The 27,600-nt window shown below is 43.2% G+C and overlaps 1 protein-coding gene across 1 annotated transcript in view; it reads left to right on the forward strand.

Moving 5' to 3' along the window:
• Positions 1-26,426, forward strand: part of LOC122226225 (microtubule-actin cross-linking factor 1-like) — a 62,381-nt gene extending 35,955 nt beyond the window's left edge. Inside the window, exons 29-44 of the mRNA XM_042949075.1 lie at positions 129-288; positions 1,096-1,290; positions 1,628-1,756; positions 2,877-3,020; positions 3,501-3,689; positions 4,413-4,533; positions 5,241-5,404; positions 6,793-6,955; positions 8,211-8,365; positions 9,231-9,305; positions 10,438-10,455; positions 13,468-13,585; positions 20,660-20,871; positions 21,397-21,507; positions 23,983-24,112; positions 24,961-26,426. Of these exons, the coding sequence (XP_042805009.1) occupies positions 129-288; positions 1,096-1,290; positions 1,628-1,756; positions 2,877-3,020; positions 3,501-3,689; positions 4,413-4,533; positions 5,241-5,404; positions 6,793-6,955; positions 8,211-8,365; positions 9,231-9,305; positions 10,438-10,455; positions 13,468-13,585; positions 20,660-20,871; positions 21,397-21,507; positions 23,983-24,112; positions 24,961-25,217 (2,341 nt within the window). The 3' untranslated portion in view covers positions 25,218-26,426. The remainder of the gene's footprint in view (positions 1-128; positions 289-1,095; positions 1,291-1,627; positions 1,757-2,876; positions 3,021-3,500; positions 3,690-4,412; positions 4,534-5,240; positions 5,405-6,792; positions 6,956-8,210; positions 8,366-9,230; positions 9,306-10,437; positions 10,456-13,467; positions 13,586-20,659; positions 20,872-21,396; positions 21,508-23,982; positions 24,113-24,960) is intronic.
• The last annotated feature ends 1,174 nt before the right edge of the window (positions 26,427-27,600 follow it).

A 27,600-nucleotide genomic window follows, 5' to 3' on the forward strand; every position in this document is an offset into this window, starting at 1 on the left:
GAACCAGCCCAGCATGGAGGGCCCTGTCTCTGTAGAGTGCAAGCGGTGTTCCCTTCAGCAGTCAGAACTGTGAGCCAGTCAAAGAAAAGGGATCCCCCAAAACAGTGAGGTTTGTGTGCTTCTCTCAGGCAGCACAAGTTGGAGGAGGCCCTGCTGTTTTCGGGTCAGTTCATGGATGCTCTGCAGGCCTTGGTCGACTGGCTGTACAAGGTGGAGCCGCAGCTGGCCGAGGACCAGCCCGTGCACGGGGACCTCGACCTGGTCATGAACCTCATGGACGCCCATAAGGTGAGGGGCGGGAGCTGCGCCGCGTGGAGGCAGAGCCCTGGGTTCCTCCGCCTAAGCAGGCCTCCTGCTCCGACTCACCATCCAGGGGAGAAAGGAAGTCTGGAAGAGCCTGTGTCTCTGCTTGTCAGAGAGACCGCTCCTCGCTCCGTGTGTATCGCTGGGATTCTGCATCAGTCACAAAGGATTCGCCAACATTGCTTTGATTTGGATTTGGTGATGTGTACAATTTGTCTTGGGGTTCCCCCCTTCTTGTTTGTACCTCTCAGTTGAGTCACACAATGAATTTAAATTCAGGAGCCCCTCAAGATACCCATTTCCACTGACTCCTACAATGAAAATGAGTTCTTTTCTGAGCTATCCTTGACCCTCGCTAGCCCAGCACCTTGCACAGTGGTATTTAGTGTAATCTACACTTGTCATGTTGACCTCCATTATATCCTCTTGTTTTAGCACAAAGCATTCAGCTTTACTCGAATTTACAACAAACTCTTATTATGTGTATGGCAGAATGTGTTCTTACTTAACTCCCACGATTCTGGAAATCTTGCTGTAACGTTACTATTGTTTTACAAGTTAGGAAACCGGGACTCCAGGTAAACAGCTTACCCAGAGCCACACCACTCATCTTGAGAGCCACCTCTTCTGATGGTTCTTTCTTACACATTGTCCTGCCTCCCTCTGCATAAAAGACACACGACTAGCACCTACCAAGGACAACTGGACTGAACGATTCCTTTTCTCTGTGGTTTGACGTCATGGGTTCAGAACATTTCTCAGCAAACTAATTCTTCTGTTTTTCTTTTCTAGGTTTTCCAGAAGGAACTGGGAAAGCGAACAGGAACCGTTCAGGTACTGAAGCGGTCAGGCCGAGAGTTGATTGAGAATAGCCGTGATGACACCACATGGGTGAAAGGGCAGCTCCAGGAATTGAGCACTCGCTGGGACACTGTGTGTAAGCTCTCCGTCTCCAAACAAAGCCGACTGGAGCAGGCCTTAAAACAGGTTAGAGACTTTTTTGGCGACAGCCCAAGGGAGAGGATCCTAGCAGATTCATTCTCATTTCTTTATCAGGATCAGTTCCACCCAGTCTCGAATGTAAAGCCAAACATTGATCTTCTGAATGTTCTACAAGATTTTAATGTTCACTCATATTAGAGAAAAAAATTAATTTGGTTTTTAAAGATCTACAAATGAAAGATGACCTTTGTGGGGCCTTGATAGGGTCATCAGTGCCTGTGACACACAAAGACGTTCAGGCCCGACCCTTTCTCTGACATTACCCCAATGTCCAGGACCTTGGCTGCAGAGAGGCTCAATCTGCTGTGCTTGGTTATTTCAGGCGGAAGAGTTTCGGGACACAGTCCACATGCTGTTGGAGTGGCTTTCTGAAGCAGAGCAAACGCTTCGTTTTCGGGGAGCACTTCCTGATGACACGGAGGCCCTGCAGTCTCTCATTGACACCCATAAGGTAATCCAGCCCCAGGGTGCAGTGACCCATGCTACCCACCAGGGTGAGGGCTGCCCCCTGCTTTTTGGGAATTTCCAACCTCACGTGCAAAGGACTGGAACCAGAATGGGTCCAGATTATTGGTTTGGCAGGAATGAAAGGGAAAGGACTAGTGGGTTTTTTGACACCTTAAACGTCATTCATTTGTTTTTACAAAAGTAATGTGTATTGGTTGTAAACAAGTGAAAACAGCGTGGTATCATATAAAGAAAAATGTGGGCTGTACCACCCCCTAGAATCCTCACCTGCACACAGCTTCATTTGCCTTTACTCACATTACCAGCGTCAGACACTGGACCTCTTACCAAGCTCTATATAGAATATATATATCCAGAATATAATGCAGTCTTGAGGGCCACGGTCTGTCCTAATAAAGTGGGAAATTAATCAGGAGATTTTGATCTGGGCTTTATATGTGGTATTCTGTTGCAGATTTTTTTTTTTTTTTTCCAGTATTTTTTAAATATCCATAGTGTTTTATAGTTGTCATTTGTCTAAGACTGTATTGTTTATATGCATGGAAATGAATAAAAACAGGATTTTTTTTTTTTTTTGAAGAAAAACTAAGAATAGGAAGAGGGTCATGCCTGGTGTGGGATAGGAGGTACCTTTCTGGGTCCCTATACCTTGTCATCTGTAGCAGAGAAAATCATTTTTTAAATTTATTTGTTGATGCTTATTTATTTATTTTGAGAGAGTGAAAGCATGCTAGCGAGCATGAGTGGGAGAGCGGCAGAGAGAGAATCCCAAGCAGGCTCCACACTGTCAGTGCAGAGCCCAACACAGGACTTGATCTCACAAATTGCGAGATCATGACCTGAGCCAAAATAGAATCGGATGCTTAACCGACTGAGTCACCCAGGAGCCCTGAGAAGTCATTCTTGTGTAAACCCTTCACCTTTTCACCTCTTTCAGAACTGGGAACAAAGTGCCAGAGACACCCAAATGCAGGCTTGAGGTCTGTGTTAACACATAGAGGAGGGAAAAATGCATTGAAATCTTTTCCCCCTCACAGGGTAAACTAACAGTGCTGCTAGAGTAGATTTCTCAAGTTTTTGTTTTCAAATCTTTTTTGTTCAAGGAGTTCATGAAGAAAGTGGAAGAAAAGCGAGTGGATGTTAACGCAGCAGTAGCAATGGGAGAAGCCATCCTGGCTGTGTGCCATCCTGATTGCATCACTACCATCAAGCACTGGATCACTATCATCCGAGCTCGCTTTGAGGAGGTGGGTTCCTGGTTGCAGAGGGGACAGCACGTGCCCCATGAAGTGGGTTTCTGGTGAGAAAATGCTACTGAGCTTTCCCCACCCACCCCCAGATAAGGACTCTTTTCACCCACCATGAATATGTCAGTAAGAATTAAGTTAGCGTTTTAGTCATGACTGTTTTCTTGGTAATGAGCCGCATTCTGAGAGAATAGCGCTGGTGTAGTGATGGTTTCAGTGATTAATTCCAGTGGACATGGTTTGGTATTTTTCCTTCCTTCCCGAGAAGTCCTGTGTTTAATAGGATATTCATACCAGATTTGCTTCCAGGAGTGCTGATTGCTCATTCCAGCTCTGTCACTAGAGTAAGAGTGAGGCCTCTGGAGTATTTGAGTGTTCTTCCCCCTTAAAGTCATTGTTAGGATCAGACGGAAGAAAAAACTTTGGAAACAAAGGATGTGCTTGACTGAGAGAGGCAATGGATTTTCTTTCTCTCCCTAGGTCCTGACGTGGGCTAAGCAGCACCAGCAGCGTCTTGAAACAGCCCTGTCAGAACTGGTGGCTAATGCCGAGCTCTTGGAAGAACTTCTGGCGTGGATCCAGTGGGCCGAGACCACCCTCATTCAGAGGGACCAGGAGCCGATCCCTCAGAACATCGACCGAGTTAAAGCCCTCATTGCCGAACATCAGGTATTGTCACCATGTCATGTGGCCGCGGTGTTTCCTGTGTTGCTCATGGAGCCCGTTTCCTTTGCCCTGTGTGTTTGTTTTTAAATGGCTGCTTATCATATTCATACAGATTTAGCAGCTTAAAACAACACACACTTACTCTCTTGCAGTTTCCATGGAGCAGGAGTCTGGGCCTGAGTTAGCTGGGTCTCCTTAGGATCTTACCAGGCCAAAATCTAGATGTCAGCCCCAGCTGCAAGTTCTCACCCAGGCTCATTCAGTTGTTGGCAGAATCTGATTCCTTGTGGTTATAGGACCAGGTCTCCATGTTCTTGCTGGCTGTCAAGCAAGAGTCACCATTAGCTCCCAGAGGCTGCCCTCAGGTCTCAGCCACCTGGCACGCTCACAGCATGGCAGCCTATGTCTTCACAGCCACCAGCAGGAGAGGGTCTCCTAGGTCCTTCTTTGGTATCCTGTGTGGCATTCATTGCTCTGACTTCCTGGTTTTCCTCACTCAGCTGTGAGCTCCTTGGAGTCAGAAGCCATGTCTTATCTCTTCAGGTTTCCCATACCTGATGAAGTAAGTGCCTTGCTCAGTTGTTTCTTGAAAGGAGTGAGACAGTGTACAAAGGCATCTGTGAATTGGTCTGTCCATCATGAGCTTGGGCTTTGTGAGTGGAGTTGCCTGATTCTGTCTCAGTCCAAGAAAACTCTTTAACTCTTTTCCCTGTTTGTGTCTGACAGATGTTTATGGAGGAAATGACTCGCAAACAGCCTGATGTGGACCGGGTCACCAAGACGTACAAAAGGAAGAATATAGAGCCTGCTCACACGCCTTTCATCGAGAAATCCCGCAGCGGCAGCAGTATGTTTCTAGCCTCCTGTGTTAGGGTGTTTCCTTCCTGCTATTTGAAGATGACCACTTTCCAAGTCCCTATCAAAAAACTTCTTTTTGGGGCGCCTGGCTGGCTCAATCAGTAGAACGTGTGACTCTTGATCTCAGGGTTGTGAGTTCAAGCCCCACATTGGTTGTGGAGCCTACTTTAAAATCAAATCAAAACAAAAAACTTCCCCATTTTTTCAAAAACTGTATTTTGAAATGTATTTTAAAATGTTTTTTTGAAACTCACTCTTTGTATACCAACATGCAGTAACTGTATTCCATTTTCTTGGACTGGCATAATTTTGAAGTGGTTGAGCAGATTCTACTGCAGTGGCCTTTCCAGTATTTTGGTCATCAGTGCTAGCTGTTTACGTTTGTCTTGTGTTAATTTAATTAAAAGATAAATCTGCTCCTCTAGAGCCACTGCTTTTTTTGGTTGAGTTGACATTTCCTCAGTTCGCTGAGGACAGAATTGATTTGAAGATATGAAATAAGTACTTGTTGGCTGGGAGGGAAGATCAATAGTTTTGAAATGAGCAGTCCTAATACATGAATATTGCCCATATTTTTTTTTGCATTTACTGACCGGATACCATTTTAAGGGTCTCCTAAGTTAACACATATGGCACTTTCTCTCTGTGAACTGACAAAAGCAGCTTTTCTAATCTCGTAGTTATTTTTCCTTTTAGGGAAGTCCTTGAGTCAGTCCACCCCTCCTCCCATGCCAATCCTTTCACAGTCTGAAGCGAAAAACCCACGAATCAACCAGCTGTCTGCCCGCTGGCAGCAGGTGTGGCTGCTAGCACTGGAGCGGCAGCGGAAGCTGAACGATGCCTTGGATAGACTGGAAGAGGTAAGGCCCTGCCAAGCATCCTTTCCTGGAGGGAGGTGACTTAACCTTCTGAGGCCCTCTTACTATGTGTACCTTGACCTACTTCTCTAGAAGGAGAGGACAGACCAGGGTGAGCCAGTACTGTGTCCTTCAGGCCCCCTAGGAGAAAAGCTCATGGGTGAGGAGACCACTCACAACAGAGTAGGTCATACATAGCACCTAGCTGTGGAAGGCAAGCAAGCAAGTGACCAGCCAGTCCATGAGGCTCTGGTCTGTGATGCGACCCTCCTCAGCACCTGGCTGTGGTCAAGAATCAGAAGCAGAACTTGGCTGAGTTACTTCCAGGTGTGCAGCTTATCACACTAACAACCATTATTGGGCCCTTTATGTAAAGGTGTAAGTTACACAATTAGGAAACAAGGGTAACTTTTATGACCTTGTGATTTCTCTGAATATTCACTAATGATGAAGAGCAAATCTATTTTGAAGTATCATTAACACCAACCTAAAAAAATCTAGTACTACACTTCCTAATTTCTAAAACAAACCTCTAATATCTTCTATATTTTTTTTATTTGTGCCTGTCAAAGCAGCTATGCCCGGAAGTGAGTGTTCTGTGTTTTTTGTTGTTATTTCTGTAGGTCAGTTGAGTTTTAAGCATATTTGGTTTTTGGCTTTTTCTTTTTTCCCTATTCCTTCCAACTTTGGAGTTTGAATGACCAGGGGGAGAACGGCTGCCCTGTCTCAGTCATTCTGAGTCTGTCTCACCAACGTAGTCCGAGCAGCTAAACCTCGCCTTGCCCACTGCTCAGGCCTGCTGTCCTCTGCCAAAGCCAAATATTTCACATGGAGGTCAGACGGGCAGTTTGCCCCCTCTGGCACCATTCCAAAGAAACATGCTTGCTGCACGCACGGGTTGGATTCTTAATGCTTCCAGCCAGAACTCAAATTTTCTCATCTCAGAAAATGATGGGAAACATGAGCCTTCCGACCCGGGCCTCAGTGTGACCACAGTTCTTTTCAAAATCACATAAGTGAGGAGTGCTAAGGACTTCTCTTCTGGGATAGAATCCATTCCCTTACATCTGAGAAGGTGATCCTTCGAAAAGTGCAAAGGGAAAGCAAGGCTGGTTCCACCCATTCTTGTTCCGCGTGCTCCATATTTTCCATGGTGGTTGTTCAGTTACCGTTCCTCTCACTGCTCCGCTATACCACAGCTCATGTAAACAATCACAGCTTTAAGTGAAGGACCCAGATTGTGCCTTCACAAAGAGCACACGGATGTCATTGTTGATGCCCCTCCGGAAGGCCTGCATGGCTTTACTGAATGTCTGAAAGTTTTGGTATGCTCCGGGCAGATTTGAGAGCCAAAAGAATAAATCGTGTTGACACCTATGATTTCTCTCTAGTTGAAGGAATTTGCCAACTTTGACTTCGATGTCTGGAGGAAAAAGTATATGCGTTGGATGAATCACAAAAAATCTCGGGTGATGGATTTCTTCCGGCGAATTGACAAGGACCAGGACGGGAAGATAACACGTCAGGAGTTTATTGATGGCATTCTAGCATCCAGTGAGTTCACTCATACTTCCAAACATGGGTCACATCTGCATTCCTTGCACTTGGTAGAAGCAAGCGATATTCTGGCTAAAGAGTCTTTCTGAAGTTAAAGCAGTAGGGTTAGGGAGGAAGTAACGTAACTGCTTATTATTAAAATTGGCCTATCATTTTGATGGAAAGAAGAATTTCATTTTGCTGGAATAAAAAAAAAAAGGTCTTGTTGACACAGAGTGGCAAGTAAAACCTGTTTGAGGTGTAGATTAAAGAGCCAACTTTTGTGAATGATGAGGTTCTAAGTAAAGTGTTTGAAATTCAAAATTTTTCATAATACCAGTTTCTGACATCTGTATGCAGCTTACAAAATACATGATCTCAATTATTTTTAGCAAGAGAAAGAATTGAGGCATAAAGTAGCTAGGTGACTTGCCAGGGCCACAGAGCACATCTCACAGCTGTGCAACTTTACATGGGTGGCCAAGGAAGGCCTGTCTGCAGAGGTGATATTTAAGGGAAGAGAGGCAAAGGGAACAGCAGGTTCCAAGCGCTGAGGTGGGCATGAACTTGGTATGTTCTAGGAGTAGAAAGATTAATGTGGTTGGGCTGTCATGATCTAGGGGAGTGGTAAGAGATGAAGTTGAAAAGGTCAAGAGCAGCCAACTCATGCAGGGCCTGGTAGGCCCTGGGTGAAGAGAGCAGATCTGACCTCTGATCCTAGAGGCAGCAGGACAGTGGGAAACCACCAGAGGTTTTTCACCTGAGGGACCTATCTGATTCACATTTTAATAAATCACCCTGGCTACTGTAAATATTCACACTTCTTTGGGAAGCAGTTTTTCAAGAGCCTAAGGTAGTTGTCTAAACAGAAAAAAAACTTCATCCTAGTCCATATTGTCACTATTCTGAAATAATCAAAGTATCCAGCAGTAGTGGAGCAGATAAGTAAATTCTCATGGTGGATGGTAGGCCTGTGGGTAGTTGTAATATCACATCTTCCAATATACCTGAAATACTGCCTTTTTTTCTTTCTTTTCTTTTTTTCTTTTGAGTGGGGGAGGAGGGAGTCTATAATCAAAACACTAAAAACTTAACAGTAAGTCTCTGGGTACTGTGTCTTTATAACATTATATTTTCTAAGTGGGCATATATTATTTTTGAGCAAAAAGCAAGACATAAATGTTTTTTCTTTCAAGAAGTATTTATATGTCCTCCAGCAAGCCAAGTAAGCACTGTTCTTTAAAATGTTCCAAATGTGATTGCTTTTCTCCAGAGTTTCCTACCACCAAGTTAGAGATGACTGCTGTCGCTGACATTTTTGACCGAGATGGAGATGGCTACATCGATTACTATGAATTTGTGGCTGCTCTGCATCCCAACAAGGATGCTTACCGCCCAACAACCGACGCAGATAAAATTGAAGACGAGGTATGGGAAATAACTGTATTTTGAGCACATGTTTGACCATAGTGGTTGGGTGCAATGACCATATCAGCCCTGTGACTTAACTGTCACAAGATCATTATTTGGAGTCCTGTTTGGCAAATTCCCATTTGGAGGATGATTCCCCAGAGTATCTCTGGCTGTTGAGCTCTCTCTTTCAGTCTAGATGACTTTTTACTCAAATGAGTCACATCTGTGGTTCCTCCCATGTTCACAGACTTACCACACCCATTCCAGTTCACAGACACCATGTTGCCTAGAACAAGTCCTCTCTCAGTCCTGGGCATTCTGTGTCAGTATCCAGGAGCATGTGGTCTTCAAATAAGGCATTTAAGGAGTAAAATGTGAAGTAATGTTTAACACGGTGTATACCAACCAACCTTTCTGCCTAGTTAAAAATTTTCTCCATGTTGAAAATCTCATCCATCACATTGAAAATAGCAAATTCATTAGTAACACATGGAGATCTCAGGATTTATTGATCCTAGAAAAGGAGAGGTTAGTGGGGCAGGTCTTGGGTATGGCCTGGAACACCCCAGGACTAACCTCTGGGGACTCTGAGGCTCCTAGGTTTAAATTTAAAACAGTTCATAGTTTGCTGTACTTGGTTTGATTTTGATGCATGCATATTAGCACATTTCTCTGAAGGAACTTGGAAACAAATGTATGACCAACAAATGTGTGACATGTATTAATTTGGAATAAAGGATAAATGCATGTATCAAAAATCTAAAATATCTAAAAGAGAACAATTAGCTTTCTGTTTACATGTAAAAATCTTTGTTTCTCTGAAGAGGAAGTCTTGTTTTACCCCTCACACTTTCCTTTTTTTGTTGTTCACAACCAATAGGTCACAAGACAAGTGGCTCAGTGCAAATGTGCAAAAAGGTTTCAGGTGGAGCAGATTGGAGAGAATAAATATCGGGTAAGGAAGAGAAAACTAGTCCTTTGTGGTAGTTGTTCCTCCTATATGGTCCTTCCAGGTGAAAGTAACCTGGCACACAGCTGACCAGATGGTCCCACCTTCCCTCTACCAACGCTTGGAGGACCAGAGCCAGTAGGACTTAAGATGTGGTCACTCTCTGTAGGTTCTAGAGGTCAGGTGTCCTGCTGGGCTAAGCTTAGTGCCCTACATAGTCCCATCTGAAAAATAGCGTCATATTTAGCTAACAGGCTTGTACTTGAGTTCCAGTATAGGAGACATATCGAAGTTCTCTCTTTTGCTGACCAAAGTCTTTAGGGAAATGGAGACACTTGTTCCATAAGATGAGGCAACAATTACCTGAAGACTGACGGATTACCCCAAAGTGCTGAGCATTGTGAGCCTGAGTGGCTCCCGAGCTCAGAGGTGGCTGGAGGAACTCTGTCAAGGTCCCAAAGGATGCTCTGTCTGCTCTGAGCTGATCACTAAGGGGACGCCAGCCTCAGTAGTCTTCCCTGGAAGGCTGTGCTGAGTGTGGACGTAATTGACCATGAATGATGCTGTGTTCTAGCTTCTTTTGGGACCTGGCTTGGGGCATAGGAGGGATCTGAAACAGCACTTCTAAATATATTCAGCTTATCTGGATTCTCTGAAGTCCTAAGGAAAATCTAGGATTGGTAAAGAGGGTTCAGATTGTACAGCTTTTTGTACTGAGTTAGAAACAGGGAATCTAGGTTCCATCAGTATGTTAAAGTGTCTTCTAAGTACACCAAAACCACCCTGGGCTGCTCTTTAGCTGGCAAGTGTTGGGTGATTGTGCCTTGGATCCAGTCCAGGGCATCTAGTTAATAAAACTTTAAGCAATCTTGTGCTTGCTTATTGCTTTTTATTTTCTTGTTGTTGTTTTTTTAATGCCTTTGAGAGACATGAATTAACAAGAGCAATAGAGTGGAAAAGTTAGGTCTTAATTTATTTGTAAAACCACGCCCCTGTGGCAGGAGCTCTCGAAGAATATGCTTGAAGACTGGTAACGTGATTGCATGATTTTTGTTCCTTAGTGTTAATTTGACAAAATGTTCTCTGTTTTTTTTTTTTTTTCTTCTATTTCCTCCATCCTTTACTCTTTTGTCTATAGTTCTTCCTCGGCAATCAGGTACAGTGTGCCTTGCAACATTCTCCTCGGTGGAAATGGTCTGTGTAGCTCGTGCTGCCTGTTCTTTGCTGTGGGGAGAGGACATAATCTGAAGCATGCCTGGGTCACATCTGGTTGTCTTACCAAGTGGAGAAACTGCTAACAGGGCTGATATTGTAAAGCTGTCTTAGCAGCAGGATAGAAGTACGTTATTTTTTAAAGGAGATGAAATTTTCCATTTAAAATTAGATTGGCTAAAAATGGTATTATGCTGGACTGAGTTTGAAGTAATGTGATTCAGGGGAATTTGAAGCTGTGGTATCGATCCAACGTGCTTCTAAAAGCAACCAGGTCTTATACTTCTGTTTTGGAAATCAGAATACCAAACAGCACAGTTCTGATTTATACCAGTCTTTTGACAGTTAACACAAATTTTATAATGTACAATAAATCAAAAAAGTCTTGGGGTACTTAAGTACTCCATCCATTTAAAGGCCTTATTAATATTTACTTGTATTTACATGTTTTATAATTATAAGGTGCCTGAGAACTATAGTGTAGCAGTCATGATTGGCCATAGCCTCAAGTGTGCTGATTATGTCCAGCCAGCCAAAATCTCAGGGATCAAATTAGACTTGCAAGAAAAGATTAAATGCTTTTGACTCTGCTTGGTAATTCTAACCATACAGATCTTTTGAGGGCTCTGGGGTCCTGTGCCTTCAAATGGAAGGAAGTTGCATGGGTAAAGTCTGTCTTGTGATATGAAATCAGAACCACTAAGAGTTTATTTGAGGCCTTCAGTCAATATTAGGTTCTAGGTATTGCAACAGTCATTCACTCCAATAACATTCTGGGCCAGTGGGAAGAACAGAGGATAGAAAGAAACTGGGTTTAAAATGTCATTGCATGAAAGTGCCAAGTCATACCTAAAAGTTGTACCTGTTTGCTAATAACCTGCACACACAGCCGGCGGGTCCTTGAAGTGGCAGTGACCTCCTCCTCTACTGCTCCACTGACAGTAAGGGTCAGACGAGTTAGCTCCAATATTGGAAACAGAGTCCTGGAGTTCATTTTGTGCATGAGGCACCTGAGACCCAAAGGATCCCATGCTGATAGTCACACAGCTAGTGTCAGAGCCACTGCAAGAACCCAGGTCACTGTAAGGGATTTTCCAGTGAAGAGAGGGAAACAAGTTACTGTCACCCCAAGACATTTCTGGGGCCTCTGCCTCACTGCCCAGCTTTGCCAGGTTTGCACAGCTCCCCATTTTTAGAGCTGCTATGGCCCCTTCTACTACTCTGGCCTCAACTTCCCCCCCCCCCCCCAGCCACTTTTGCTACTGGCTTGGATCAAACCCCCTTTTCCTTACAGCTCAGCAGAAACAAGTTAGAATCTTTCAGAGAGCACTTCAGAAAAAAAAAATAAGGACAAAAGAGGAATGAGTCAAATGAAGTAATTCTAAGCACTGACAGATAAAGTACAGGGCACAGTACTAATAGAAGGATAAGGTACTTCTTGGAGTCCCTTCCAGACTCTCGCTGTGGAGGATGTAGTGGCCCTTACTTCCTCCCTCTCCTCACCAAGCCAGAGAGAACCCCGACTAGTGACTCTGGCGTCACTGCTCTTGGTTGTGGTGGGATTCTCCGTTCCTCTTGCGGTGCCTCCCGTTTCTTCTGCTGGGCCAGCTGATGAGGGAGGCACCCTCAGAGGCCCAAGAGGCAGCTTCCTTCCCAGGACAGGACGTTTATTCCCTCACATCTCTGGGCACCCATTTCAGTGCTTTTTATATTACACCATGCTGTTGCTGTGGTCACTCTGTATAAAATCTTAACAACTGTAGATGAGAGATATAGTCATTCGAAAATGGAGTCATTTTCAAAGTAAAGGATTGGGGAGGGGGGTAATACTTTTTCAGTCACCTTGCTGCCTATATAAACAGTGCACTTGAGCCAGTGCAGAGTAATACAGAGAATTACTGCAAATATATTAATTTTCAGGGAGGTTGGTTATGTGTCTTTCTCAAACATCCTTTCTGGCATTTTCAATTTTTATGCCTTGTTTCAAAGTTGTGGTTCTCCTTTATAAATTTAAAAATGTAAATTAACTAATTAGTCCCTTCACTCCCCCGCCCCCACCCCAACCCCAGCATTCTCCTTGAATTAAATAATTTTAGGAATGCTATTTCTCCAACCAAATGTTTGATTTTTGTTTTGGGATCTCCACATGATTCTCTTTTGTTGCCTCTTATTTTAGGAAGAGGGTAATTTATTATGCAGTAGGAAACTCCATATGTTAACGGGGCTAAGAAATAGGGATGTTAGGTGAGGAAAGAGGAAAAAATAAATATCAGAAAGTCATACTTGTCTTAATCTCTGAAATTGATTGTTGAATACTATATAATCATGGTAGATTAAAATTTTATTTTCTTCAACTAAATTTTTTAGTAAAATTCTATAATCATTTGTTTAGCTGAAGAAACTTTTCTGCTTGGTGACCTCACAATTAGAGAATATAGAGGGCTTATTTCTGAAAACCTTGTGTGGAAAATCAGTTTTCCTTCTAAGCTCGTAATAATGATGGCTTTGCAAGGGTTTCCTTAAGGCTTGAAATAGTATTTGCTGTTCTTCATTTACCTTTTGAGCGCACTGTATTCAGAAGTTGACATATACTTTATGTCTACCATTTATGAAAGCAAACTAACGTAACAAAGAATTTTACTACTGGGTTTTAATTTGGGCAGAATGTTTAAAAGAACCGAGGTGAGCTAACATTTGTCCATCCTCTGCCCTGCCCCACAGTAGAGGCATGACTACCAAAAGCTAACTTGATCCCAAGAGAAAGACACTGGTCTTTACCTTGATATCTCAGCTGTTCCATGTTTTAAATTCTTTTGTGAAAAATGCCAAATAGTTAAAATTCTCCTGCAGACTGTCAAACTGTCATGTGTCATGTCTGAATACAGTCTGCTCTGGGAAGAAGGCCTCGGCCTGCTCTAGGACACAGTCACTCATCACTGTCCCCTTGGTCCTGCAGTTTGGAGACTCTCAGCAGCTGCGGCTGGTCCGCATCCTGCGCAGCACAGTGATGGTCCGAGTTGGTGGAGGATGGATGGCCCTGGATGAATTTTTAGTGAAAAATGATCCCTGCCGAGGTAAGGAACCTTCCTGAGCATAAATTACACATTAGGTACTCCCTCACTGCTGATCTTTATCTTTCATGCTTACACAAAGTGTTGCTAGTGGGTCTGTTTGGGTTTTACTTTGTTAAGCTACCTAGATGTCACTCCACCAGCACAGACTGGAACTTGAGGGTGCCTGAGTAGACCAAGAAGAGAAAGCAGGAGAGGTGGATGCTGTCAGGGGAGACATGTTTTGAGATACAGTAACAAGAATTAGGAATTTATTGGCATCTTCCAGTGTTTCGGTTTGAGCCGTTAAATTAACACTAGCCTGGAAAGGAGCCTAATGAAGCCTCTGAAGTTCCTGGTTAGTGCTCCTGATTCCTATGCCGGAAACTCGGGGAGGGTGTTGGGCTCCTCCCATGCAGGGAAGGACTGCATCTCCCATGGCTAGGAGAGGGGATAATGAACACCTAGCCCTCAGCACAGATGCTTCTAAGACAGGTGATCACTGAAGGAAGACCCTGGGATGCTGAACTTGAAAGGGTGGGCATGCCAGCCCAAAGGCAAAAGAAGATGGGAAATTTCATGTGAACGATGGCAGCTGCAGCTACAGGCATGTGAGGGCTGCAACAGAGGAGAGGGGATCAGGTTCCGGTGGCTAAACCCTCTTCAACTGCGGCCTTTCCCTTTTCCTGCTGGCCAAGCTGCATGTGGGTATACAGGAGGCTCCTCCACTGTCTGCCAGTTTGTCTTTCTTGACCAGTTTCTGCGTTTCCTGCTCTGTCTCTGTTTCTTTGTGTTTGTTTATTTTTTTATTCTAGTTCACCATCCTGGGAGTAAAATAAAGCGCTCTGATTCCAGCTCTTCGATTTCCAGTCAGTCTCCCATAGGTTGGCTTTTAAGCTTTGTCCCCCTAACCCACACCCCAGCCCACTGAGAATGGCTTTGCTTCTTAAACTGTGGTGCCTCTTGGCTCTGTGGCATCTGCTGCCTTTACGAATGCTTTGAAATAGCCAAGCCCTAGCTTTTCTAACTGTTATAAGTTGATGGAGCATAGAACCCTTCTGTTGAAACAGTACCCATGGAATTTGTTCAGAGTTTCTGTACATTTAACAAATACTTACATAGCTTTTTAGATGCCACACGTTGTTATAAGCAGTTTACATATGATAACACATTTACACGGCTATGAGGTGCAGACCAATATTGTCTCCATTTTACAGAATAGGAAATTAAAGCACAGAAAAGTTAAATAACTTACCTGAGGACAGACAAGTAATAAATGGCAGAGACAGGATTCAGTTCCAAGACAGTCTGGCTCTAAAGTGTGTTCTCCTGATCAAGGTGCCATGTGTCTCAGAGGCTGGCATACCCACCACCTCCCCTTTGTGTGTGTGGATTGCTGGTTCGGCCTGTGTAATTAAATTGGTGAGGCATATTTATAAACCTGGTAGAAATGTTTACAGTACAGTTACATAACTTCTTTGGAAGTGATTTATAGTCCTATTTTGAAGTGTTTAGAGCTAAAGGGTGCAGTTCTCACATGAATTCAGATATGCCCATAAGTAGCTTCTTTTATTTTAACTCATTCTGCAATTACTCCAGTAAACAAAAATAATTTTAATTAATTAAAAAAAAGTTAATTTTAAAAGCACCTATTCTGATAAAAACTTGAAAGTGTTTAATCATTTTTAGAAGTTACTATGTTGCAAACTAATTTCCTTGATATAAAAGTCCTCTTTCATGGTTTTACATCAGGAGCAGGAGCAATGTATATATAGGATTTTAACCATAACTCAGTAAGACAACATTATTTTTTTTCTAAACCTATTAGTAAGATTTTGGGGTTTTTTTTGTTTGGTTCGTGTTTTTTTGTGGGGAGGGTCTTGTATGATTGGACTAAACAAATAAACAGAAGAGATACTGCATGTGACATTTTGGAATCTGGTTGCCTGTTTGCTGCCTGCTTTACTTGCTCTGTTTACAATAACTTTATGCTGATGGCCAAGGGGAACACTGCTTGCTTTGTCCTTACATTAATAGCTAAAAACTGGAACCCCAAGAAAGTTTGGGAGGGCCGTCTAGTACCTGTATTCTGTGGAAAATAGTAGCCTTTTCAGCATCCCTTGGAGAAAACAAGGTAAGGCTTTCCTCTATGCCTCTCCAGGAATGACCTCCTAGCACTCAGTAATCCTCTCGATTGGGCTGATTGCAGAGTACAGAACTGCCCAGCAGTCTTAGTTATCATAACTCTACCAGTGACAGGATGAGTATTTCTAATCAAAAAATTGCACTAGGAGGTGAACACTTACGGGCTGTGGTGGATGTAAGAAGTGACTGGGGAGGGCATGAATATCACAAAGAGGAGAGTTCTTGAAGCTATCTAGGATTCTGTGAAGATTCATGTGGCTTCGAGAAGCACCACTTAGGGTAGATTTTATATTCATTTGTGTTGCATTTCCTTGGCTGTCTAGACCATAGAGAATGTTAGACTGAGGATAGAACAAAATTTATGACAGTATAATACTAACACACACAGTCATTTGTTACCTCCTGCTATATAGCTGCTTAAAAAGGTGAGTGAGAGAGGCGCCTGGGTGGCTCAGTCGGTTGAGCATGACTCTGGTTTGTGCTCATGATATAGTTCGTGGATTCGAGCCCTGTGTCAGGCTCCAGGCTGGCAGTGCAGAGTCTGCTTGAGATTCTCTCTCTCCCTGCTCCTACCCCACTCACTCTTCTGTCTCTCAAAATAAATTTAAAACAAAAAGTAAGAGAGGAGCGCCTGGGTGGCTCAGTCAATTAAGCATCCAACTCTTGATTTCAGCTCAGGTCATGATCTCCTGGTCATGAGTTTGAGCCCCACCTAGGGCTCTGTGCTGACAGCGCAGAGTCTGCTTGGGATTCTCTCTCTCTCTGTCTCTCTCTGCCTCTCTCTCTGAAAATAAACTTAAAAAAATAAAGTGAGAGAGCTCTCAAACCGCGCATTGCTTTAGCCAAACATACAGTGAAAATATTCAACTAGGTAGGTTCCCAACACTGCCAAAATTGGAGGTTTCAGTTTCTGAATTCATCCATGGCAAAGGAGATCATGATGTTTTGGATAGAGATGAAAACAGTGCCCTGCCTAAGAACAGATCTACTTTTAGGGTACTATATATGTTTTTGAGCACTAGACAAATTAGTTCCTCCAAATAAGTGGAGATCTAGAACACTTCATTCATGAAGATTTAAAAGACAATTTGGCTTAGAACTGATTGTTTTCCTTTTCTTTTTATTGTTGTAAAATATACATAACATAAATTTACCATCTTAACTATTTTCGAAGCGTTCAGCAGCATTAAGTACATTCACACTGTTGTGCTACCATCACACATCCACAGAGCTCTTTTTATCTTGTAAAACTGAACTTCCATATCCATTAAACAGGAGCTAAGAACTCAATTGTGACTGGCCATCCTGTTCTAGCCAACATCATGTGGCCAGCCTAAGTCCCTTAGAAAATGGTGGCCCCTTTGGTGTTGAAAAACTAGAATGGTTGCCTTCGGGCCCTGGTCTCCAACATGTGATCTTCAAAAAATTACAGTCAAGTGTTTTTGGAAAACACCAGCTTAAAGCTAAGGCAGGTTTCTTTACTGTAGGTCTCCCTAGAGCTCACAAAATGCTAATCTCATTAAGGCTCTTCCAAAGGGGGAAGGTGTTTATTGAGCTCTTTTTGTAGGAACCCTCTCAGAAAACCTTAGTTTGGGAAATTCTGCTGTAAACAATGGAAGACCATGGAATGATTTTGAGCCATTTAGAGTTATCAGGTTTTTATTTAGAAATTCAGTTCTAGGGGATGAGATGAGAAATGAGACCAGTTGGAAGCCTGTTCTATCCCGTGCATGGTGGAGGAGATAGCCCATGATCCACATAAGTGTAAGGAGGTTTGGGGGTGTGGGAATGCACTGGGGATTTGAGGAGCTTTAGAGGATAGAATCAGGAGGCCAAACTGCCATCAGGAAGGAGAGACCTACACTACCCCCCTGGTTTCTGGCTCTGATCATGTCTAATCAGTCACTGGGTATAAGATTCTGTGATCCAGCAAAGGGTCTGCGCACGGGACACGTTTGGATTCAGGCACAACTGTATGATGGCAATGAGGTGTCAGGTCGGTGAGCTCATCGCCACCGGGTTCAAAAGCTAAGAGGGAGAACAGGACTACAGACAGAAGCAGGGGACATCAGTGTTTGATAATGGGCGGGAAGGAGGAAAAGCAGGAGAGAGAGTGTCCTGGGAGCCAAGGGAAGAGAGTATTTCAAGACAAGAGCAGTTATCCCCCCACATGGAAATTACAACAGCAGAGAGGTGTTTTTACTTGTCAGATTATTAGATTTTTATCTGTACATGTATATGTGTGCACATGTGAATAACAGCATTAGCCAGAAGGAAGTAATTTCAGTATACTCCTGCATTATTTTGGAGAGTGTATGTTGGTATAAAATTTGGGAGATCAGTTGAGAAGTATCAAAAATCTTGTGTGCATCCTTTCTCCCCAGAAAATGCACTTAACAGAAATTTATCCTAAGGAAATCATCATCGATATGCACAAAAACCTTTTACGAGTAGTTTGTCACGACATTGTATATGATGTTTAAGAAATTGTAAGCAAATTAGAAATATAACTAGTAGGGTTGGTTAAATAAATTGATGTCCATATGATGAAATAAGGCCATGCAGCTAGTTGAAATTATGCAAGACCTGTCAAGCATGGAGGAATGCTCCTGATGTTTTTGTATTAAATTATATATGTACACATACACAGTTGTGCACAGGAATAAAGACACACCCATCATTGTAAGTGATGTCCCTTAGGTTGTAAGATGAAGGAATTTTTATTCTCGTTGTACTTTTCTGTATATTTCAACCTTTGTACAGTTTAAAGCTATCAGTAATAACTTGGCAGAGTGATTTAGGTGCTGTGGTGGGGACGGGAGCCTGAGTGAGGTAAGGGACGAGTGGAGAACCGCTAGTGTAGATGAGGATGTGAGGAGCGTGGGGCGGGGAGAGAGCTCAGGTGGAGACGTGGCTTCTAGTCCCAGCCCTACCACGGCTCTCCTTGACCTCAGCCTTGTGAGTGCTTCAGTTCCTTTGTCTGTGACAGGGATGCTAACAGGTCCCTGGTGACAGTCAAGTGCCCTACTGCATGTGATGACATTCTGTAAATTGTGCAGTGCACGAGCAACATGATATCATATCATTACATTTTAAATGTAATGCTGTGGCGCTCACCTGAGGTCCTGCTTCAGAGTCTTCCTCTTGTATCACTCTGTTGTTTTTGTCTGGGGGAGCCGGTGCACAAGTAAACTGTTAAATGTTTACTAAGTTTAAATTACACGACTGAAGTTCTGTACAGCTCAGGGACATAAGCATTTCTTTTGGGGTGAATCCTCAGCTAAGTAATGATTTTTATTCATCACTATTATCTTAGTGCCTTTGTTGTGTGTCCACTGTTACGCTGGGCACTTCAGCAAACACAAAATAATGAAATGTAAGTCCTGAACCCACAGTTATTAGTGATGAGAAGTCTTACTGAAGTTCCCATGTTAGTGCTGAAGGAAATTCTCTTGGAGAATCTTTAGTGTAGACACAGGGGAAAACACTGAAGTCCAGAAAATGCATGAGTACAGAACCCAAGGACAAGGAATGAGCCTTGAGGGGCACATGCTGTTGGGGCCTGAGGAGGAAGGAAACAGCGTTCATAGGCCATCGAGACAATGGGATCAGCCGGAGGAAACTGAGGCCCAGGGCAGGAAGACCTGGTTGGTAGCTGAGCCTAGATTGTAACTCAGGTTTTGATACCCACATTGGCCCTTTTAACCTGACACTTTGATATGTTATGTCAGCATAATATATTGAGAAGAATTTGATCTAGGAATTTGGTACTACGCTGCTTGGACACCCATGAAACCTGATTTAAAATCTCATTGTACCAAAATTCCTCAGTTCCCTTGAAGACCTGCAGGTTTGGGCAGAAGAGGGGGGTGGGCACAGGTACCTCAAATCTGCTAAACCCATGGTTCCTGGCCAGAGTGAAAAATCTTACTAGAAAAGAATGACAAACATTTTGTTTATAACAGTTCTTTTCCCAAGTTTCACCAGAGGTCCTGTTGTTCAGATCTATCTAGCGTATTCTAAAAAGTGAGCAGTTTAGGATAGATGAAGGAGGGAGGAAGTTATTACAGGATAAACCCTTTTGGTGAGAAATAATCTAAGGACATATTCCAGAGGAATTATTTCTTTTAAATTAGCAGTGTCTTTCACATTTAACATTTACATTGGTCATCCTTGGAATCCTCTGACTGAATCCAAATTTTAAGTTCTGGTTATACAGCTCCAGAAAGCCATGGGACAGCACCTGTTGGCCTTCAGAGCAGTTTCCAGATCGCCTCCCACCTGACATTCCTGCCACTCACCATTGTCCCTTAAGCTTCTTGTCGCTTTCAGTTTTTGATCTCACATTTCTCACTGGCAAGTTTTGTGCATGGTCTCAATCTTTCTCTCTCTCCTCCCACATGTTTACTTCTTAATGATTTTATCCCAGTCTTTTTACCATCCTGAGTTCCTGGACCGCTTCCCTGGGGATTGTTAGCAACTGAATTCAAATAAGAGTCTGGACAATGTTGATTGCAATGATCTGTTTTTCTCCACTGTCCTGCAAAAATCTGAGCAAAAAGTACACATGTACTATGAGAGAGAAAAGAGGGGTTTTGATCTAATGTCAGAGGTTTGTGCACTGCTGCATCCGCTTTCTTTGACCCGTTACGGTGTGCTTACCCCAGGGGACAGTGACATGGCAAGATCATTACCACAGAATGAGATGCTACCTCTTATATAAAATTCTTTATCATGGCAAACCAATGAGGCTTATTACTTCATTGCTATGGGTAAGAATCATGACAGACTGACAAATCATGAATTTATTTTAAAAGAATCCACAGATAGTACTAAATCTATAACTTAATAGCTGTTATCATGGGGTCAAGCAGCTGTATGACTGTCAAAGACACATTTTTTTTTTTTTTTAAGATTAACTGACATTGTATGTGTGTGTTTGTTCCTTTTTAGCACGAGGTAGAACTAACATCGAGCTTAGAGAGAAATTCATCCTGCCTGAGGGGGCATCCCAGGGAATGACCCCTTTCCGATCACGGGGTCGAAGGTCCAAACCATCTTCGCGGGCTGCCTCCCCCACCCGCTCCAGCTCCAGTGCTAGTCAGAGTAACCACAGCTGTACATCCATGCCGTCTTCTCCAGCCACCCCAGCCAGTGGTACCAAGGTATGTACTGACACTGACCTCTCTTATGGCCTTTGTCCCTGTTCCCATATTTACAGAAGTTTGGTGTTAAGTGTAGCCTCTGAACGCCTCCAGCCAGGAGAGGAACATGAAGATACACTGACCAAGCTCTACCTAGACCAGTCTCTCCAGGCCACAATAGAGAACAGGACCTTTAAGATTTTACTTTGAAGGACATTATTAAAATATGAACTCAGATCGTTAAGTCAGAAACACTTCTTTCCACATAATCTCCCATCCAGAATTACTAATTTTGGAAATCCAGGCACTCTCTGTGCAGCTGAAGCCAGCGAATAAATTTGGTTGTTTTGATGGGTTACTTATAAAGTATGGCTGTTGCCTTTCTGCCTGGTCCCTTTTATCCTGTTAAACTGATGCACGTTTTGTTTTGTTTTCTGTTTCTTTAAAATTCAGTGTCTTCTATTTATTTTTTGTGTTCCCAATTTGCTTCCTTTCTGTTCCATTTTCAATTGTTCCCATCCTTCCCTTTGGATTTCCGTTTCGCAGACTCCACTTCAGTTCCCTCGCTGTTATGACAAACCCTGGTTGGTAAACAGTAAAGCTGGCACCCCTGTCAGGGACAGCCATTATCCTGACCTCCAGCTGCCCAGCCCCGAGGTAGAGTATGGTTTTGCTGACTAAGGACACGGTCACGACGAGGCCCTCGCTAATGCCAAGAACTGGATCGGCTCCTCTTCCTGACACAAGTCCATGCTCTTTTCCATCTGTGTGGTGCTTGCTCTCACAGCCGATTCATCTAGTCAAGTGCTTTTCAGGGGTTTCTAACTCGGATTCACCAAAATTGGAGATAAACAAGAGATGCCTAAAACTGGATTAACAACTTGCTGCCAGTGTTTAGAATGATGTTTTTCCAGGGTGATGAACAATTGTCATTCCTGGTGATATGTTGATGGATATTATTTATAAAACTCGGGCCTCTCGGAGTCTCCAAACCTCAGATACACAGACGAGTTATGAACACTTGAAATTCAACTACGGTGCATGTTCAGCAGTGTTCTATCTTTGCTAGAACAGAAGAGTGGCTGGCGTCCCCTGCCCTGAGCCACGTCCTCAGGGTGGTTGATACTGCCAAACTGGTGTGAGGGGCGGGTGCTGCCTTCTTCAGCCAAACACCGCATCAGCGAACACTGCTCCAAGGCTCAGATTTTAACTTCTGAATTTAAGTCACGCGGATGTGTGACTAGTGGCCTAGTCACTTCGGTGTCTGAAGCCTTGATTTGAATACACATGCTGGCAGTTAAGCATGTTTGAGTGCAGTCATTAAAATGCCCAAAGCATTTGTGGAAGAGCAGTGTTTCAGAAACAAAACATGGGCTAGTGGCTTGTCTGATAGCGGGAAAATTTGCATTCTAGCTCCTGCTGGGAAATACTGGTTCCTTGTGCCTCAAAAGATAGCATTGCCTTCAGTCATGCAAAGCTTCAGCCCCAGAAGGCGAAGGCGGGAGATGTAAGAAGCCAGTGCCTGTGAATGGGCTGCTGCTTTGGGATTCATCCGCTCTGAGCTAAAGCTCCAGTTCAGAAATCTGTCTGGTTTAGAACATGATCTGGGGACCTCCTGCCACCAAAACCCCAGGACTCTACCTGCTTATCTTGCTTTCCTTCTTCCTTAATGGCTCCAGTTTCATGAAAGTCTCAAAAGTTCTAAAATTTTAAATGTATTTATGAAGTACAAAATGCTCACAGGATTCTAATAGATCAGCCTTTTTGTTTCATCTTAAGGCTTTACCTTTTGCTCATTTCGAGGTTTCATCTTTCCTTACCTGTGGGTATTTTCTACAGGCCACATCCCGACGTGGACTCCAGCCCAGGGCCTCCAGGGCTGCGGTCTCGCCAGCGGCATGCTCACGAGCAGTAGCTTCTGAAACTGGTGCTCCTCCTCCTGTGTGGGCCAGGAGCATTTGCGCTTGACTGTTAATCACTTTCTGTCGCTTTTGCTTTTTTTCCCTAAATTAAATATGAGAAACACAGTGAAAACAGGTTGCTTTATTCTTCCATTTGTATGAACATCTTAAAGGTCCTGGAAAACAGTTTACACAATTTATTTCAAAGAAAAATTAGAATAGTGTTATGGTATGAGTGATATTTAAAACAGACTTAAAAATTCTTAATGAGGACTTCCAAATTAAGTCTACTACTGTCTTAAAAAAAAAACAAAACAAAACACTCAAATGGGAAATGTTTTCTCCTGCTGGTAGCAGTAGTAATAACGTGTATCTGTCCAGCTCTTTTTCCATTAGGAAGTGCTTCTACACATGATTTATTCATTCGGCAAGTTTTTATTGAGCCCCTCTTCTGTGCCAGACACTGTTTTAGGTGCTGAGGATGTGACAGTGAACAAAGTCCCTGCTTTCATGGAGCTTACACTTTAATACAGGCGAGACAAACCACAAACAAGGATATCTATTGTATGTTAGGTGGTAATAAGTGATATGCCAGAAAATAAAGCAGAGGAAGAAAACAGAAAGTTAGAGTGTCACTCTAGTAGTAAGGCAAGACCTCTCTGATGGGTCATTCAGCCAAGCCGCCCAAAAGAAACAAGGGAGTGAGCCACACAGAAACAGGGTGGGAGGAACAGTGAGGAGACCATGGTGGCTCAGTGGATTGAAAAAGAAAGAGTGTGCTTATCTGCAGTTTTTCCAGTGAGGGAAATGGACTGAAAGATCTTGGTTTGACTGAAGTTCCTGCACCCATCCAGTGAGAGAAGTTGGATTGATATTGGCATCTTCATATGAAATATTTAGAGCTAGAACGCATGTTTGAAATTTCTAGCCCCAACACTTCGACACTCAGGATTATTTGGATTTTTTTTGGCCATTTCTGGTGGAAATTTGTCAGTAACTTTCTAGTAGAAATATAGAAGACATTATGAAATTTTGAATTGGAACATAAGACCTTTTCTGGGGTGGAATCCTCAAACTATATGACCTAGGACACTTTCAAAAATCTTTGTTTTCCTGGACTTTTAATTTGCTTTTCAATCAGTTAGGTGTAAGGAGGCTTAAATAGACCTTTTCAGATTGAATTTCAAAAATTTCACCTAGTAAGTAGAACTTGTTGAAAAATTTTTTTAAGGTTATTCCATCAACAGGGAGCAAGCTGAAACGACCAACCCCAGCCCTTCACTCTAGCCGCACATCCCTCGCTGGTGATACCAGCAATAGTTCTTCCCCAGCCTCCACAGGTGCCAGAACGAATCGAGCAGGTAAGTGCCTGCCCCCATCCACGTGCACTGGGGTGAAAGGGGAAGGGGAGTGGCCAGGCTAAGAACTGGGGGACAGCAGCCTCTGGGTGGTGCTTCACTCTTCCCCAAGGAAAGCAGATAATGAGAGCAGCACACAGATGTGATGTCCAAAGAGAGACCTGCAGATTTTCTGCTGCTCTTTCCTTTCCCTCCTGCCACTGTAGCTGCCTGCAGCCATGCCTTCTGAGAGCAGATGTGTCCACAGCTAAAGCCAGGCCCCTGTTCTTGACCAGAAATGACTGTATTTGAGAGAATCTAAAAGGCAGGAGGGACCTCCTGAAGTGGGCTTTTCCTCAGAAGGCCACCCAGTGTTGGGGCTGGCAGTTGGCTAGTAATTTTTCCAACATTCTGCATTTATTATAGCCACTGGCAAGCAGAGAACATCAGGGAAAGATCGCATCTGTTCACCTGTTGATATTCCCCATGCAAGTCCAGGAATTGGCCTCATTTCTGGCTTTCTGTTTGCCTGCCCGACCCCCCACCCCTGCTAGCAGGCTCTCCTCTATGCCCAGGTGACTGAGCAGCCCCACTCGGCACTACTCTGTGGTCAGCACACGAGGTCACTGTGCTGAGAGAAGCTGCTGTCTAATCCTTAGGAGGCAAGCTTCTCAAGCAGAATCACAAAGCCCGAAAAGGTTTCACTGGCTGCTGTGTAGATGAAAAGATGGGGTCCAGAAAGGCTCTGATCTGCCCAACATCACACAGCATATCTGGTGGTATTTACATCAGAGCCCTAGCCTCTGGTCGCTTGTCCTCACCACCCCCCATGTTGTCTCTATTAAGTCTGCTGCTTTATTCTCAAATTCCAGACCCTAAAAAATCAGCCAGTCGCCCTGGGAGTCGGGCCGGGAGTCGGGCCGGGAGTCGGGCCAGTAGCCGGCGAGGAAGCGATGCCTCTGACTTTGACCTTTTAGAGACACAGTCTGCTTGTTCAGATACTTCGGAGAGCAGTGCTGCAGGAGGCCAGGGCAGCTCCAGAAGAGGGCTAAACAAGCCTTCCAAAATCCCGACCATGTCTAAGAAGACCACCACTGCCTCCCCCAGGACTCCGGGTCCCAAGCGATAACACTGTACAAGCACCCCCAAGCCTCTATCCACTTTGAAGCCTGCTCCGTACATTGGGTGTATATTTATTCTGAACAGGAGAAGTTATATTGTTAAAAGTGTAAAAGAATAATTGTGTTATGAAGCTGCCTTATTTTTTTTCTTTTTGTAAGTTACTATTTTCATGTGAATATTTATGTAGATAAAATTCACCTCCTGGTAACCCTGTAATGGATGGGGCCCAGAAATGAAATATTTGAGAAAAACAAGTGAAAAGGTCAAGATGAGAATGTGTATTAAAAAAAAAAAAAATGCCTCTAAATAGGGTTTCTGCGCGGTGCAGGGTTGTAAACCTGCTTTATCTTTTAGGATTATTCCTAAATGCATCTTCTTTATAAACTTGACTTGCTGTCTCAGCAAGATAAATTATATTAAAAAAATAATAAGAATCCTGCAGTGTTTAAGGAACTCTTTTTTTTGTAAATCACAGACACCTCAATTAGCAAGAACTGAGGGGAGGGCACTTCTAATTGCTTTTTCCAATGTTTTTAATGCTGTGTGATTTTAGCTGAGGAGAGGGAATCTCCTCTAGGTAATGTTTGCACATGATCAGCAGAAGGAGTTCATCGCAATACTCTGAATCCTGTTTCAGTACTGGGTGTTTAAAGGACAATAGCTGCTAGAATTCAGGGGTAAATGTGACTGTTCCGAAGATGTCAGAACATTGGGGTTTTTAAGAGTCCTGGTTTGTAACTTTCTATTCAACCCAGCCACCAATAACTCCTGTGCTCACCAGGACCCAGGCCCTTGGCAAGGGGACACTCCTTGGTGGCACTGTGAATTACAGATTTGTTTATCTGCATTTTTCCTATTTATTTAAATGGTCGATCAACTTCCCACAAACTGAGGAATGAATTCCACGAGCTTATTCTGAAAATGTGGACATAAGACAAACATTTGCTCGTCCTTTAAAGGAGTTCACCAGCACACTTGTTATCAAGTCCCGTTTGCTTCCGTCTTTTTTTGTGCGTAATAAAGTCAACTGACCAAGTGACCATGAAGAGGGGCTGTCTGGGGCTCCCGTTTTTTAGCTGCTGTTCCTCTTCAGCTCCGACCATGTTGCTGTGTAATTATCTCAATTGGTTTTAATTGAGGCAGAAACTGAAGCTCTACCAATGAACTGTTTAAAAACAAGACACACTTTTGTATTAAAATTGCTTGCAGTAACAAATTTGTATTTCCTGATTTTCTTCTCAACTATTATACATAACATGTTACTCTGGGTATGATTGTGTTTTAGATACTTAAATGCATTATTCAGATCAAAACATCTTGGTGGATAAATTAAGGAGCTCATTAACAGATTTTTTTTTCCTGTTTATTTCATCCTTGTTAATTTTAACAAAGCAACAAAGAAATAATCAGACTATTGTTAATGTAAATCTGTAGGGTATCTGCTCCACTTAGGTGATTACACAAATAGCAATATGGAAGAAAACTTCTGTAGTAGAAATCAACCAAGAGATCCTGGGTTTGAGAGGATGGGGCTGATTTCCCACAGTATGCTGAGATATCTGGTTAAATGACAGAATTTCAGAAGTGGATGCCAAATTGGTCACCAAATCTAGCTCCTTTCTTTTGCAGATGGAGACACCGGGGTGGGAAAGAGGGTTATTTGCCTGAGATCACAGAATTAATAAATGGCAAAAAATGGACCTTGAATCAAATCCTTGATTCCCTACTCAAGTCTCGCATTTCTATTTCCTCCAGCCCCTATTTGGCTTTATAATAATTAGAACAGCCAAATATTAATTCTAACAGAAGGAATTAGGCTAAGAAGTAAAGAAGACAAGAGGTAGGTAAAGGGTTCAAACTCAGGCTACCAGTGTTTCTGACCATTAGGCCATACTCCTCATGTGATCAGGAATTTGGTGAGATGCATAGGTGTTTGCCAAAGCTGTTTGAGGCCAGATATCTGGATTAAAAACAATCCATCCTAATGGATTCTGAAGGAAGTGCTTATCTGTTCCCCTGGAATTAAGTATCTTCAAGCTGCCAGAACTGTGTAGGATAGTGTTTTCACCCAAATTTACTTCCCCTCTAGGCCTCCTGGCAGTGGAAGCATATTTAAAACACTTGACCTCCATCCTTTTCAGATTCTGGACTGTAATCATTTGTTGTTGTTTTTACCAAGTAATTCTGATTTCTCTCAGCCTGTGCAACAAAGGTCACCTAGTAGTGGAATCTATACAAAGTGCATTTCCATTTAACAAACACCCATATGCAAGGCCATGTAGAGAATGTAAGGGTGCCAGAAAAAATTAACAGTTCTGGGATACAGGTGCTAAACACGTGATACAAATTTGGTGTCTGCTGGGTAGCGCTACACGAGTCCCTGGGGTTTT

This window comes from Panthera leo, chromosome C1 (assembly GCF_018350215.1).
Source record: "Panthera leo isolate Ple1 chromosome C1, P.leo_Ple1_pat1.1, whole genome shotgun sequence".
NCBI lineage: Eukaryota > Metazoa > Chordata > Mammalia > Carnivora > Felidae > Panthera > Panthera leo.